General features: G+C 41.8%; 1 protein-coding gene across 2 annotated transcripts in view; it reads left to right on the forward strand.

The window, feature by feature from the left end:
* The first annotated feature begins 1411 nt into the window (after positions 1 to 1411).
* Positions 1412 to 16772, forward strand: part of DNAJC24 (DnaJ heat shock protein family (Hsp40) member C24) — a 70305-nt gene continuing 54944 nt past the window's right edge. The window contains exons 1-2 of one of the 2 annotated variants that reach the window (XM_036762983.1): positions 1412 to 1461; positions 3737 to 3875. In XM_036762983.1, the coding sequence (XP_036618878.1) occupies positions 3768 to 3875 (108 nt within the window). In that variant the 5' untranslated portion in view covers positions 1412 to 1461; positions 3737 to 3767. Of the gene's footprint in view, positions 1462 to 1502; positions 1566 to 3736; positions 3876 to 16772 lie in introns of those variants that run through there. The other variant, XM_036762982.1, reaches the window with a different exon arrangement.

A 16772-nucleotide genomic window follows, 5' to 3' on the forward strand; every position in this document is an offset into this window, starting at 1 on the left:
CAAGATATTATTAGGAGACACGTTGTTTTCCAGAGTGCATTTTGGGTTAGGGTTAGCAAGCAAGCTGTGCCCTGAGTTTCCCATAACAACAATTCTTTGCGCTCACCCTCTGGATGAGTTCACCCTTCCCCAAAATTGCATAATTATTGTACTGGTTTGACCAGCACCAGATGTTCTTTGAGCTATGACAAGCACCAGAAAAGCTTCCACCAATTCCTGCACGAAGCCCTGATATGAATAAAACTTGTCACATCGTTGCTCTTATCTCATTGTCAGGACTACAGAGAGACATTGGTGTCAGTTTTGAGATCTGTTACACTAAAGCAGGGTCCCCACCCCACCAAGGGTACCCACACACGTGTCTAGTTTCTCTCCTTGCTTGCAAGCTGTTTCTCTCACTGAAATTTAACTTCTGTTTGATTCTTGACTGTCTTCTCTCTAGCCTGCTCTGCTCTGGCCATCCACAGGTTAGAGGCTGATTCTGTCTAGTTGACGGAGGAGACTGTTGCCAAATGAAAAACCTCATCAAAGAGATGACATCTGAGTTAGCTTTGAAGGGCAGCTAGACGGTGCAGAGCACCAGAATCAGGAAGCTCTGAGCTCAAATCCGATCTCAGACATTTACAGTCACTTATGTGACACTGGGCAAGTAACCTAACGCCTATTTGTCTCAGTTCCTCATCTGTAAAATGGGGACACACAGGAGAAGAGAATGGCAAACCATTCCATTATCTTTGGCAAGGAAGACCTCGTGATCAGAGTCACATGGGGTTTGACACAACTAAACTACAACAAAAGATTTTGAAATCCAGCCCGAAACTTACTCCTTCTGTGAATTCAGGGAAGTCACGTAAAATCTCTAAATCTGTAAAGTAAGGAGGTCGTGTTCTGTGGCCCTGGATTTCCCTCCACTTCTAAACATATGATCTTAGGAACTTCTCTGGTGCTTGGTTTTTTCCTCACCTGCAGAACGGGAGTGATACCCATCCCGCTGGCCTCCCAGGACTGAAGAGGAGGGAAGGCTCGTGACGTGGAAGCCCACGCAAAAGTCTACGGACCACGCGAGGTGCCGCCCTCGTGATTATTACTTTTGGTGACTGCTTCCGACGGTCCTGAGCTTCCCCTCAGTGCCTTATCTTTGGGAAGTGCCAGGGAAGCAGTACTGGCATGGAGATTTTGGAGGGCCTCTGACTTTGAGTCTCCCCTCCGAGACCCGGCTTCCAGTCTGCACTTGTAGCCTCAATGCGGAAGGGCTGGACCGAAGTCCCGGCTCGCTCTGACAGTCACGGGCTTCCGGAAGGGCTGAGCCTGCGCAGTGGCCCTCAGAGCGCCGCGGCGCCCGGCGGCCCGAGAGGCGTCCAGTTACCATGGAGACGGCGTCGAGGTCGTCAGGATGCTACGTCCTCCTGGTGCAGCAGTCATTGTGGCCCGGCTGGAAACGAGGCTTCGTCGCAGGCCCGGGTAGGTGGGGGGCGGGGAAAGGAGGTCTACTACCTACTTCCGGCGGAAAGGTTGCAGCCCAGCGGCCGGCGGCCCAAGCTGGTACTACAACGCCGGGAGCTCCGGTAAGGCGGCGGCCCCGCGGGGGTCCGGGTTGGGGCCGAGGGAAGGCGGAGGCCGCCAAAGAGCCGCGGGGTCGCTGGAGGGAGTGCGGGCGGGCGGGCTTAGGACCCGTTCTTCCGGGGCGGCCTCCGTTTCGGGGCCGGGTCATAGGTCCGGAACCTGAATGTGCCGGGCTAGACCCACCCCCTCCCTTTACAGATGGGGAAACTGAGGCCCAGAACGAGCAAGGGCCTTGATCGGTTCCATTAGGGAAACTGAGGCCCGAAGAGAGGAAAATGACTTGCCCATAATCAAGTAGGAAGTGGCCGAATCAGGATTCACACTCAGGACTCTGTGGTCAGCTAATACTTCTATAGATAGTGCCTACTCTGTGCCAGGCACTTTGCTAAGAGCTTTATAAATATTAATCTCACGTTGTCCCAGCAACAACCCTGGGAGAGCGATGCTGTTATTATCATCCGCATTTTACAGATGAGGAAACTGAGGCAAACTTAGGCGAAGTGACTCCACTAGGGTCACACAGCTAGTACGTGTCTGAGACTGGATTTGAATTCAGGTCTTCTGGACTCCAGCCCAGAGCTCTATCTACTGCCACCTCCCAGCCCCTCCATGCCCTTCTGCCCTGACTCTTGGTGGCCCTTGGGGCATCTTTTCGACGGTGTTTGCCTTTAATCGTCCTTTAGTCTTGATCAGGACAGAAATAATAGTTTAAAAAAAAGTCCGGAGAGGATTCGAGAATTTCATGTTTTTAGAAACAGTATGAATGAACAGGAATAGCTCCTTTAAAAGCCATTTTCCCACACTGACAGATCATAGTTAAGGAGCCTTTATTTATCAGGATATTATAGATTTAGTGTTAGAAAAGGACCCTGAGTTTTCATGGAGTCCAGGCTGGCATTTTCTAAATGAGGGAACTCTCAAGGGTATACATAGGTTTAGTGAGGCAGCTAAGTGGGGCATAGGGTAGTGGGTCTCAGACGCCAGCTGCGTGACCTTGGAGGAATCTCGGCTTCCTAGCTGCCTCAGTTTCCCCAGCTGTAAAGTGGGGATAATAGCACCTGCTCCTCAGGATGGTTGTGAGGATCAGATGTGATTTCCCCCCTCCCCTGCCCCATGCATAGAATCCCTCTCTTCAAGATGCTGCCCAAGCAGCACTTTCTGCATGAAACCACTCTTGGTCCTTCTCTCCTAACTGCTTCCCAAACTGCCTTGGATTAATTTAACTGAGGAAGTCAGGAGAAGGGATAACATTCAGTGTCCTTAGATTGTAGAGTACTCAAAGGGAGTAAAATATAAGGAGTCTGGAAGGCAAGAAGAGACCAGGTTGCGAAAGCCCTTGAAAGTCTGACAGAGAATTTTGTATTTGATCCTGGAGGTAATAGGGAGCCCCTGGAGTTTATTGAGTAAAGGGTGACACAGTAACACATGAATTTGAAGATCACTTTGGCAGCTGAGGAGAGGACACATTGGAGTGGGGAGAGACTGGGGACTGGAAGAGCCACCAGAAGGATATTTCAGTGGTCTAGGGTGGAGATGATGGGAGCCTGCACCAGGGGGGCAACCATGCAAGTGGAGAGAAGGGGATGTTCCTAAATCCAAAGCCAAGTAGAGCGTGAAAGTGCATAAGAGAGGCACCGTGGGGTGGGAGAACCCCTTTGACAAGAGAGGGCACTTATTTTGGAGGCCTTGGAGGGGTCAAGGCTAATGAAGGAGGTAACATTTTAGCTGGTCCTATACATATAGACATAAATTTCATATATATACATGTATACACACATATACCTATGTTTGTGTGTATGTGTATTTATGCATACACATGCATATACATGCACAAATATACATACATATACACGTGTGTGTGTGTATATAAATATACATATACACACATCCTTGTTTTCTCCATTACAGTGTAAATTGCCTGTTAGTTGAGATTGTTTCATTCATTGTATTTTTATCCCCCACCCATTGCCTAACACAGATTCTTAATCAATACTTGTTGATTGGTTTTGTGGAGATCCAATGAGATGATGTACGTAAAGTGCTTCCTAAACCATAAAACTCTATAAATATGAGCCATGTAAACATTTTCAGACTTTCAAATCTAATTGCTTCCTCCCTTTTCCATTAGATTGATGTAAAGTGTAATGAAGTATTTTCAATATTTTTAATGCAGTTCATTAAGGAAAGGCCTTGTGCAGTGTACCATGGCTTTTGAACCCTTCCCTCGAAAGGACTGGTACAGTGTTTTGGGTGCGGAGCCATCAGCAAGCATGAAAGACCTGAAACAAAAATACCAAAAGCTCATTTTAATGGTAAGTATTTTTTAACCTGGTTTTGAATTATATCAGAAAATTTTTAAATGCCTGATAGTACATAGCAAATGCAGAATAGTATGAATTATGTAATTAGAATGATAATTTGATTCCATTTGAAGTTTCAGCAGTGTTGGGGGGAGGGAGAGTTGCCAATGGTTTAATTGCTTTTCATCAGACTCTTGATAAGTTACTTTTCTGCAGAATCTTTGGTTAATTTTTTAAAAGCCATGATGAAATCTCTCATTCCTCTACTGTAATCACCGTAACCAAAATGTCTTGCAAACAACTGAAGACAAAGAATTGTTATTTTTAATGTTTATCTAATGCTAATTGTCTCTTTAAAACAAAACCTACTGCTATGTTTATTTTTATAGTTTTCCAAGCACTTAATATAAGTCTGTTTCATATAGTACATGCTTAATGAATGGTTTTTGAATTACTGACTCAGTAATCTCAAAGTGATTTTTATGTCCAAGAATTTCACTGCAAAGTAGCATTACTGAAGTAAAAAGATTAGACATAGTTGAAAATAAGCATTTATTTTAGTCATTTGTCACCAACTTTAGTAAACATGTGTGATCATTGTTCAGACTCTGATTGTACATGTCAGGGAGAAAGAGGAAAAGGAATTTGGGGTTGTGAAAGAATGGGAGCCTCCATGAGGGATGGAGAGCGCCTCATTCTAGAGCCAGTGCAAGTGTCACCTGAACAAGAATGCTTGCTCTAAGCTCTCCGACAAGGAAGCCAAGCTGTGTGGGAAGGCCTGGAAGGAGGCAGAGCTGGCTGTTTCCCAAGGCAGCGCATGCCCCTTGCGGACGACCCTGACTGTCAGGAAGGTTTTCCTTGTGTAGAGTTTAAATGGGAAAGTCAGGATCCCTGCAACCGAGGAGGAATGGGAAACTCTTAGAACTGAAGTTCTGGAGGCAGACAAAGAAACACTTCTGATGGGGAAGAAAAACAGGAGTGCTTTGAAGAGGCATGTAGCTATCTGGAGCACTCTCCACCCAGCTGAGATTTAAGATAGAGAGAGATCTATTTCTACATATCTAGATAGATGATGGAAGCTATGGGAGGTAGACAAAGTGACTTCACAAATTAGTGTGATCCCATAGAGAGATTGCCATAAGTGGTAAGGCTTCCAGTGAGCTAGGGCCAACAAGGAAAATGGAGGACACCAACGAGGGCTGCTTAGGCGGGGGCTGGAGGACCAGGTATATTGTGCAAGAGAGGAGGAGGAGGATCAGAGCCGGGATGGCACTGGATGACACGATGACTGTCAGCACCGAGGAGACAGCTGCTCTAGTTTGACCGTACTTCTCTTTTCCTTGGGAAGGAGAATGATTTCTGGCCTGGAAAGAACAGAACAAAAATGGCTAAGGGAGTTGATGACTCCCAATAAGTGAGGAGACAGAAGGAGAACATTTAGCTCCCCAGGATGAATTTAAGTTCCCTGGTTGAGCTGAACTTCATAAGGAAAACCATTTCAGAGATTGTAAAGAACACAAGAGATGGAGCATGTCTGCAGAAGAGCGCAGCATCACAAGCAAGATTGGGGAGTCACGTTTGAGTGACAACAAATCTGGTTACATGTTAGTGGACTTCAAAGTCGATGTGAGTTAGGGATGTGATTTGTCAGTCAAGAAAGCTGATGTAGTAAGCGAGGCCTAGATTTCAGGAATAAGGAGAGGAGAACCCTCCTGAACTCTGCCATGCTCAGACCTCTTGGGCAGTATTGTTTTCAGTTCTGGCTATCACCATTTAGGAAGGACATCATTAAGCTGGTGAGTATGTAGAGGTGGGGCAAGCTAGGTGGTGCAGTGGGTAGAGTGCCAGGCCTGGAGTCAGGAAGGCCTGAGTTCAAATCCAGCCTCAGATATTTACTAGCTGTGTGACTCTGGGCAAGTCACTTCACCCTGTTTGCCACAGTTTCCTCATCTGTAAAATGAGCTGGAGAAGGAAATGGCAAACCACTCCAGTATCTTTCTCAAGAAAACCCCAAATAAGGTCATGAAGAGTCAGACACAACTGAAATGACTAAACAACAACGTGCAGACACCTCTAGCTGAGAAAATAGAAGACGCATGGGGAACATGGCATCTGGCTTCCAGTGTCTGAAGAGCTGCTATAGGGAAGAGGGCTGAGACATATTTTCTTTGTCCCCAGAGGATAGAAGTAGGAGGAGTGGGTGGAAGCTGTACGAAAGCGAGCTTAAGCCCAGGGTCAGGAGACACTTCCCAAGTGGGAAAGAGCTGCCTTGGGACAGGTGGAGTAGTTTCCTCCTCGGTGGTGGTTTTCAGCCAGAGATGAGGTGACTGTTTGCCCAATAGATTGTGCGTATATGTGGCCTGTGTGTGCATATGTTCATGTATGCATATTGGGGGTTCCTTTTTGATATCGGGTGGACTAGAGGCCTCTTCAGTCCTTTCTGGTTCTAAACATATGATTCTGTCAAAAGCTGAACTCGTTATCTTTCCCTGAAAACCTGCCACTCCTCTTATTTTTCAGTTGGGAGCGCCACCATTTTCAGATTCATCCAGGTTTATGCTTATTTTCTCTCTCTGCCTCCCAACATCTCCAGGTTGTCAGATTTTGTTGATTAATATGAGCGGAGCGCATGGTTCAAATTATCCTTTGGTCTTGCTACCAGGTTGCTTCATTTCTCAGTCACATCTGCTTGTTTTAATTCTTTGTTGATCCTATGTTGTTCCTCCCGACTACCATACAGCCATCTCTTTGACTTGAGGTTGACCACAAACTGCTATTCCATGACTTATACAGCATTCCCTTTGTTTTGGGGAAAAGCACGGAGTTATTAAAATGTCTTTATGGTTTCCCAAAGAGCATCGAGCCTGCCCTGCTCCTTTTCAGTTCTGGGCTCAAGTCATTGTCCCTTTAGTGGTTTTCTACAATATGTGTGTACTGGTAAGCCAGCTCTCGTACGTATCATGTTGTAGGCAAGAGGCATTCTTTATCTCTTTGGTTTTTCCTGTTTGGATAGTTAGACCAAACTCTTCTGAGATGTGAGTCAGTACCTCAGAGTTATTTTAATTTGACGTTCAGTAGTGATTTTGAGCATTTTTTTCACAGGATTATAGATAACATTGATTTCTTCTGAAAACTGCCTATTTATATCCTTTGACCGTTTGTCACTACCCCCTCGCCCCATTTTTTCCTCCACTGTAAAAGCTCTTCCTTGCCTGCCTCTTTTTTTTTTCTGGTAATTTTTTTCCCATTTTATTTCTCTCTTCCCCCTCTTCCCAGTGCATCCTTCTTTCGTACCCCTTCATTTTTTTTTTCTTGTGGAGATCATTCCAACATAATCGACTCACATCCATACCCTCTGTCTGTGTAAACTCATTTAACTGTCCTAACAATGATAAAGTTCTCAGGAGTTAGTTACATGTATCATCTTTCTGTCAGGAACATAAACGTTAACTTTTTGAGACCTTTATGATTACTCTTTCATGTTTACCTTTTTATGTTTCTCTTGAGCCTTGTGTTTGAATGTCAGATTTTCTGTTCAGCTGTGGTCTTTTCATCAGAAAGCCCTGTGTTTTATTAAATGTCAATTTTTTTTCCCTGAAGGATTAAAATAAGTTTTGCTGGGTAGGTTATTCTTGGTGGTAAGCCTAGCTCTTTTGCCTTCTGGAATATATTCTAAGCTTTCTACTCATTTGATGTGGAAGCTACACAATATTTGAATTGTTTCTTTCAGGCTCTTCAAAGTATTTTCTCTTTGACTGGGAGTTGTGGAATTTGACCATAATATTCCTGGGAGTTTTCATTTTGGGATCTTTTTCAGGAGGTGATGGGTGGATTCATTCAATTTCTATTTTGTGCTTTGGATCTAAGATAGTGGGGCAGTTTTCCTTGATAATTTCATGAAATGTGATGTTTAGACTCTTTGATCATGGCTTTCAGTCCAAAATTTTTTTAAATTATCTCTCCTTGATCTGTTTTCTAGGTCAGCTGTTGTACAATAAGATATTTCACATTTTCTTCTATCTTGATTCTTTTGACTTTATTATTTCTTGATGTCCCTTGGAGTTATTAGTTTCCCACTTGCCCAGTTCTCATTTTTATGGAACGATTTCCTTCAGTGAACTTTTCTACCCCTTTTTCCATTTGTCCAATTCTGTTTATTAAGGAGTTCTGTTCAGTGAATTTTTGTGCCTCTTTTATACTGTTAGGTACAATTCTGTTTTTTTAAAGTATAACTTCAGCATTTTTGGTGCTTCTTTTATCAAGCTTTTGATAATTTTCCTGCATCATTCTAATTAGCATTTTTCTTCGAGGTTTTGTTTGTAGTTACTTTCACATTATTAATATTTCTAAGTTTATATCTTGGTCTTCCCTGCCACCATAGCAGCTTTTTTACTTAAATTCTTTTTCGTTGTTGTTTGATCATTTTTCCAGCCTGTTTCTTGACCTTGAACTTTATGTTAAAGTTGGACTCTGCTCACCTTGAAGTGAAATGCTGTCCTGAGCTTCAGGCTTTTTCATGCTGCTGTTTTCAGAGCTGCTTCTGGGGGCCTGCAAGTTTTTGGTGCCTCCAAGGTAGTGTGATGGTCACTGAAAGTGTGGTGGTCACTGCTCTCCTGATCTGTGGTTTGTCCCTCTGCAGCCACAAGCACTAGCACTCCTTGCTGTGGAGCTGTGACCGAGGCCCTGTCCCTTGTGACTGACCCCTAGTGCTCCTCAGTGCTATTGAACTGCTACCCTGAATTGCATATGGGCAACAAAGTTACCAATCAGTGCCAGCAAAGGATCCCTTATGATCTCTCCCTCTTTTTTTTTTTTTCGAAGTTAAAAATATTTTTTATTGCAGATAGTGCATATACATTATTAGTAAAACTGGTTTCTTTCCCCATCCCTAAGATCATATCAAATACCACATCTTTACTGATATTAACAAAACCCCAAATACTTTCATGTTACTCTTTTTTTTCAGTAACTGGGGATTTGATTTGGCTTGATTTTCTTTTTTACCCTGTACTGCTCCTCATTCCTTCACTTTTAGCTTCTCTTTCATTTTCTCTGCTTTGAATTGTTGCGTGCAGTCATCAGACAGTTTTTGGTTTGTCTCCATGAAGAGCTTCAGCGCATTGTCTACCTTATGATCTCTTTCTGACTAGTTATCCAGCTCCCTTGCCGTCTTTGGCTGAGAGCTTGTGAAGCTGCTGCCACAGGGGTGGGCTGTAGTAAGGCTTTTACCCCAGTGTCACAAACTTCTCCCGCCATCCTCCTAAGTTTTCTTAGGCTAGAAAAATGTCTCATCTTGACCTTTTGTTGACTCTTCTGCTCCAAAATTTGACTTGAGGCATTATTTTAAAGTTGTTTACAGAGGCATGTTGAGAGAGTAAGGCTGGCTTGCTTCTAATCTGCCCTCTTGGCTCCCAATATATTTTTTAAACAAGTTCACACACCCTAGGTTAAGGATCCTGATTTTGGAATATCGATCAAACTACCTCTAGTTTCTCCTCTTTCTTGTAAGTCAAAGAACACAATTTCCCCTATAATCTTTCTAATGTAGACATCTGACACTGTCACATCTGCTCACCAGCCTCAGTTAGCCCTGCCTTACTTTTTGTCCAGACTTGTGATTCCAGTCTCAGTTGGGAAACTCCTAACTACTGATTTAAATGGATATTCTTAGACCTGAGAATCTGTGAAGTTAAGTTGACTTGCCTAGGGCCACACATCCATCGTGTATCTGAGGTCGGCCTTGAGCCAAGATGGGGGTCTTCCTGGCTCCAAGGCTTGCTATCTCCACTGTACTAACTCCCTCAGCCGTATTTTGTCTTCACCCTTTATATTCTTAGGTTCTAGCCAAACTGTTGGGGTTATCAGTTAACCTCTGCATACCATCTCTTGCCTTTATGTGTTTGGCAGGCTGTCCCTCAGGCCTGGAAAGGGCTCGCTCCCTCTCATTTCCCCTTATTGAAATGCCTCTTTTATGAAGGCTCAAGACACCACCTATTACTCCCTGAGACGTTGCCCATTTCCACAGCGCAAGTCTGTGCTTCATCCTCGTTTACCAGTAGCAGTTCGTCTTAATCTCAGTTCTCCTATCACATTCTCCCTTCTTTTATATTTATGCAACGATCATAAGCATTTCTGGTGGGTTTTAAGGGTGTCTGTGACCACTAGCAAGTACTGACTTGCATAGCAATTGCTCGATAATTTTTTTTCTAATTAAATTGCAGCATTGTAAAGTGAATCTGTGTATTGAATCTTATTTTATCATTGGCTTTAGTTACAAAGTTGGTGAAACAATTTCCAAATTAAATGCGATAAAATGACATACTAGTCGTAATGTTCAAGACAAGACAGACAATTAGAATTCAGAACAATCATTTTTATGATTGGTAAAATAGTTTCAAGACTTAAAGAAAAAATGTGATTTTCCCTCAGTGACTTCCAGGTCTGGGGGGTGGGTCGGGCAGGGGGGTAGCTATCTCTGCACTTCCTTTTCCTCATGTAAAATAAAGGGCCCTGACTCCATGATGTTGAAGGTTCTTTCTACTTCTAACATTCTAGGATTCTGTGATTATTCTTTTGATCTGGGACTTTGGACCCTCAGCTAGGAATCATTGAAAATCCTATACATTAGGTTCACAAATGTAGAGCTGGAGGGGATGTCGGCGGTCCTTCAGCCCAGCCTCCCCTCCCCAGGTCTTCTGCCTGTAAATGTAGTTCTCTTTCATATGGCAGCGGCACAGTCATTCCACATGAGCTCGTCTCCACCCATGAGATGAACGAGGATATCACCAGCATTGTCATTGGTATTGTCACCTCTCCTGGAGCAGAAACCCGCCTCTTGACCATCTTTCTTTGCCCAGTGAGAGGGCTCTTCAGCTTCCCTAATTGTCTTTTTTGATGTCTGGCTGAGCTTGCGGCTCCTGCCCTTCAGTCACATACAGAGGAGCGTCTCAGGGTTAGGGTTCCTTTGCACATCTCTAGCCTCAGGAAGCTGTGTTACCTCAAACATTGCCTTTCTGTTGGCTCATTAGCTTGTTCAGGATGTTTTTACTGGTTACTCTTTCTTATTTTGTACAATTTATAGATCACTAGCTTATGGCAGATACTTAATAAATGCTTGTTGGTTGATAGCAGTGATGAAATGTTAAAAAAAATGAGCTAATTATTCACAGGTCACTTATTGAGTAACCTCAGTTATCTAGGACATGGCTAAAAATCAATAAGTTGTCAAAAAAGGTGCCAGAGCAGCCCATACTGATGTTATAAAAAGCTGTGCATAAAATCTCTTCTTGAGGACAGTTCCTCAGCCATGACTCAGTGTCCATTCTTTTCAGTTATGATAAGCTTGATTATTTGGTTCCTTAGCCCAAAGCAGATTAGAAATAGCAAATCAGGAGAAGATGTGAGCTGGTGGAAGTAATAGGAAATGACACCTGGCAGCAAGGAAAGCAGAAAGGGCCCTTTCTTATAGGAGCATAAAGTTTTATTTGGGCTTGAAAAGGGCAGCTGTCGCAGAAGCCATCCCCATGAGTGAAGAGCCCATCCCCCAGATGTGGAAAAGAACCTGTTTGGGTTGTACTGAAGCCTGCTGCTGTCAGGAATGAGGCCCTTCTCAGCTAGGATAGCAGCTCCTGTTCATCGGCATCGAGCTTGGCAAGCTTCCTGGAGATGGGAATCTTCTGGTGGCCAGGGAGCTTGAACTTGGCTCCTGCAAAGCCTCAGTCACATGTTCTTTACTTTGAATCTTGGTTAGAATGGCCATGATGTTGGAGCCAGTGCACCCCTGGCTTTCTGAAGACCTCCTGTAATGGGGAGCCTCTCACCTCTGGAGGTGTCCCATTCCACTTTTGGACACTTAGAATTGTTGGAGGTCTTTCTTATCATCAGACTTAAACTGTTTCTTTGTAACTTCCCCTGAATTGCTCGTGGTTCTGCCCTGTGAGGCCAAGTGGAAAATGTCTAATCCCTCCTCCATAATACAGTCCTAAGTACATTAAGACAGACTTCATGTCCCCTCTGAGTCTTTTCTCAGTCGAGTTCAATTTTTTAAACATTTATTAAGTACCTGATAAGTGCCAGGCACTATGCTAAGCACCGGTAATACAGAAGGAGGCCAAACATAGTCCCTGCCCTCAAGGAGCTCATAGTCTAGTGGGAGAGGCAACATGCAAACAAATATATACAAAGCAAGCTATGTACAGGACAAATAGAGTAGTTAGAAGAAGGAAAGTACCGAAACTTTTAAAAATTTAATTTAATTTAGTTTTTTGTTACATTTTAAGTTCTGAACGGTCTGCTTCCCACCCCACACTAGAAGAGGCCACTATTTCCCTCTCTCTCTCTCTCTCTCACACACACACACACACATAGGTGTGTGCAAAACTATACTGTTCAGCTTTCTACATATATATATCAGTTCTTTCTTTCTCTGGAGGTGGATAGCATCTTCCTTCTTAGGTCCTTTGTAGTTCATTTGAATATTTATAATACTCAGAATAGCTTAGTCACTTTGAAGAATGTTGTTGTTACTGTATACAGTGTTCTCTTGGTTCTGCTCGTTTCACTCTTCATTATTTCATGCAAGTCTTTCCATATTTTTCTAAAAATCAGCCTACTCATCATTTCTTACAGCACAGTAGTATTCCATCACTCATATGCCACAACTTGTTTAGACAGTTCCCAATTGATGAACTTCCTGTCAATTTCCAGTTCTTTGCCACCACAAAGAAAGCTGCTGTAAATATTTCAGAACATATAGGTTCTTTTCCTTTTCCCTGATCACTTTGGGAAACAGACCTAGTAGTGATGTTTCTAGGTCTGAGTATACATGGTTTTCTAATTCTTTTGTGCATAATTCCACATTGCTCCCCAAAATGGTTGTATTGGTTCACAGTTCCACCAATAGTTATTAGTGTCCCAATTTTCCCACATTCCTTCCAACATTTGTCATTTTCCCCTTCTATTATTTTAACCAATCTGAAAGATATGAGGTAATATCTCAAAGTTGTTTTCATTTGCATTTCTCTAATCAATGATGATTTAAAGCATTTTTTCGTATGACTATATATATTTTTTATTCCTTCATCAAAAATCTGCCTTTCCTTTGAGAAAGCATTGGAATTAAGAGGGATAAGGGAAACCAGGCTAATTATGCCTAGTTCCTTTAACCCTTTCTCATATAACATGGTTTTCAGGCCCTTTGCCATCCTCTGAACATTCTTTGGCTTTTCAGCAACCTCTTCCTACTAGAATTCCCAGAGCCAAACAAAACATTCCAGACGAGGCCTGAGGACAGTGGAGTACAGTGAGTCTGCCGCCTGCCCTATCCTGAAAGCTGGGTCCTTTTTCATATAGTCTGAGATCAATCGGCTATTTAGGCTGCCTCATAATACCCCAAGTCAGAGGAAGTTTGCAGGCCACTCAAGCCTCTAGAGCTTTTTTGCAGAACTGCTGTCTATTCATGGCTCCCCCATTGTACAGTCGTGAAATCGACTTTGTACTCAAAGTGTAAAGCTTCCCATTTAGCCCTATTCAATTTCATCTTGTTAGATTCAGCCCAGTGCTCTAACCTGTCAAGATCTTTGTGCATCCTGACTGTCATCCAGTACGTTATCTGTTCCTCCCAGTTTGTGTCATTTTCAAAGTGTAGGCCCATATCCTCCATGCCTTTATCCAAATTATTAATAAAAATGTTAAAATAGCACAGGGTCAAGCATAGATCCCTGGGGTATTCCACTGGGGATTTCCTGCCACATTGACATTGAGCCATGACAACTACTCTCTGAGTCTGGCCGTCTAACCAGTTTGCTACCCATCTGGTTGTATTATTTAATCCATATCTTTCCATATTCTCTGCAAGAAAAATGGGAGATACTTTTGATAAGCTTTGGACTAATCTATAATCTCGGTAAACTGTAACTTCAGCGTTCCCTTTGTCCACAGTAGTGATTCTATGAAAAAAGGCAGTGAGGTCTGTCTGGCATGGACCGTTCTTGAGGTTATGCTGGCCCTTCATGATCACTACTTCCCTTTCTCTGTGTTTGCCAGCTGTCTCTTTAATGATCCATTCTGGAACTTTCCCCAGGGTTGAAGTCAAGCTCATTGGCATAGACTCTTCTTTTTCCCTTTTTTGAAAATCTAAATATATATTTGCCCTTCTCCAACCCTGTGGTACCTCTTCCCAACCCTGTGGTACCTCTTCCCCTTTCCCATTGTCTTTCAGATATTCCTGGTGGTGGCTCAGAAATCCTACTTGGTGGTTCTTCCTGGGCCTGAGATGTACTTCATTGCTGCCCTTGTCTCCTCACTCATCTTGGGCAGACCTTTGTTCTTTGTCTCTCTGTCATGCCCTAATGTGGCCTAATATCTCATTGGATTTTTTGGCTGCCATAGACCTGGCTTTTTTCCAGATAAAGGTTCAAATAAGAAATTATCCTAGAGTTAGCAAAAACAAAATTATAATGGAAAACCAAATCAGTACCCAAATCCTAGTTATTAAAAATTTTTTGGTCACTACTTTGTAAACCATTGTTTGATGTTCACATTTACACTTGGCAATTTGTTTTCAGCATTAAGTCACAACATAGTTGGATAGTGTTAAAAACAGAACATGTAACTAACTAGTATCATTCAAAGTCCAACTTTTCATAAAAAGGCACATTTACTATTTACTTGCACTTAGTCAAGTACAGAAAACTTCTCATTTAACACCTCCTATGTAATTAGTTGTTCTAGTGAAATATTCAAAATAACTGAGACTACTGAATTTATAACACATGGTGAATTAGTAAATATTGCTTGTATGTACCAAGTTTTGCAGATGTCCTCTCTAAGATATGTTTTACACTCTCTCACTGAATTCTTGCTAATAATTTTCTTTCTACAAACTCACTAAGGACCTACTATATTCCCTATGCTCTAAGCTGGAGAAAATAAAGATAAGTAGGACATAGTCACTACCTTCCAGAACTTTATAATCTGATAGAGGAGAAAAGATATGTGAACAGATACATACAAATTATAAAAGCTCGTAAGTTCAAATGAGGGGAGCATTTGAACAAGGAATTTTAGATAAAATTGTAATATACAAAAATCAATTTTAAATGCAAAATCAATTTTAAAGATACTTCAATACTAACTAGCAAGACTTCTGTATCATAATTTACAGAATAAAAAATTAGGATCTTTTCATCTAAGTTTAACATTATTGTACTTTTTGCAATTTTACCCATTAATAATGGGATGAATAACTTTTTTTTCTTTATGAAGATTAACTTGTATTATCTTTGTTGTTTGCTACTAACGACAATTGGAATAATTTGTTATTTTGGAAGTTTTAAAGATGTTGGCTGTTTAGTTATGTTATTTCGATCTTTTTTCAGCTGTTACATATTTGAAAATTGCTGTTTACTAAGGATAAATCTTCCCCCAAAAAAGCTTTGTCTATTTGAAAATTGGGTGTCTATTCCTGTTGATGCTGATAATATTATAGGATACCTTTCAACTGGAAAAGAATTATTGTGTAGGAAAATTATATGCTGCTGTTACAATATGCTCCCTAATCTTAAAGGAAATCCGTGTAATTTGAGCAAGGAGTGTACAGGGTGTTCTGATTCTTAATGGAGGAAGGGTATGAAATGCTGTTTAATACTTGTATGGGCATTTAGAGCTTCATTATTATTTTAAGTGGTTATCTGTAAACTGGGAAGAGGTAGCAATGTAAGTCCTGCAGGAATCTAGAAGGGACTTCTATGCTATAGTCTTAAAGGAAGTTACCACATCAAAAAAGGAGAGACTATGGAACAATTAGATCTTCATATACAGGTCTATGGACCATTTTCCAAAGCAAAATGAGTACAGAATGGTTGCGGAAAAAGTTTTAGGTATGAAGGCACATTTTGTGAAAAAAAATCTGAGAATGTTTTAAGTAAAAATAACAAGAGAGTTGCTTGCTCTTTATAGATGTTACTGTTGGTGTTTTAGAAATATGTCAGTTAATCATCTGCTTTTTAGGTGCTGTATGGCATAACACAAAAGAATTTAAACAGATTATTTCCTTAATATAAATGCGAAATTATGAATATAAATACTCCATTCAGATCAAAAAAGGCTCAGAAAATAAGATATTTGAAAAGTTTAAAAGTCATAGATGATAAATAGAAAAATTGTTTTGAAAAAATGTTGTTTTCTTTGGTTTCAATTGTGTCTGACTCTTCATGATTCCATTTGGAATTTTCTGGGCAAAGATACTGGAGTGGTTTGCCATTTCCTTTTCCAGTTCATTTTACAAATGAGGAAACTGAGGCAAGCAGGGTTGGGTGACTTGCCCAGGGTCACACAGCTTGTAAGTGTCTGAGACCAGATTGGAACTCAGGAAGATGAGTCTTCCTGATTCAGGGCTAGTGCTCTCTCCACTGTACCACCTCCCTGCACTTTTAGTCAATAATAAGTCAATCGTGACAGTGATAGGGAAGAACCCTGGTATATGGTTAAAGGAATGTCTGATTGCTAACTGGAAGGCTTTCTAGCTGTGTGAATCAACAAGTCTCAAAGTCTCTGAGCTCCAGCTTCCTTATTTATAAAATGGGGAAGATAATATTGGACTGACAAGCTTCCAGGGTTGTTATAAGGAAAGCACTTTGTAGATTCTTAAGAGCTAATTAAATATGAGTTGTCATTATCCTCATAACAAGGATAGTTCTTACACACTGTGAGTAAACTGAAACCCAGAGAGATTCAGTGGCTGCTCAGGATCACAAAGTAAGAAGTTGAGTTGGGTCATTTGAATACTTTTTACTTAATGACTCAGTCATCCTTATGAACACACTAGCATTGCTGCCATTGAGGCCGATGTAGGTTATAAAGAGTAGAGGACTCTGCGGATTCCAATTCTCTAGTGATACCCTGGAACTT

Source organism: Trichosurus vulpecula, chromosome 6 (genome assembly GCF_011100635.1).
Source record: "Trichosurus vulpecula isolate mTriVul1 chromosome 6, mTriVul1.pri, whole genome shotgun sequence".
In the NCBI taxonomy this organism is placed as follows: Eukaryota; Metazoa; Chordata; class Mammalia; order Diprotodontia; family Phalangeridae; genus Trichosurus; species Trichosurus vulpecula.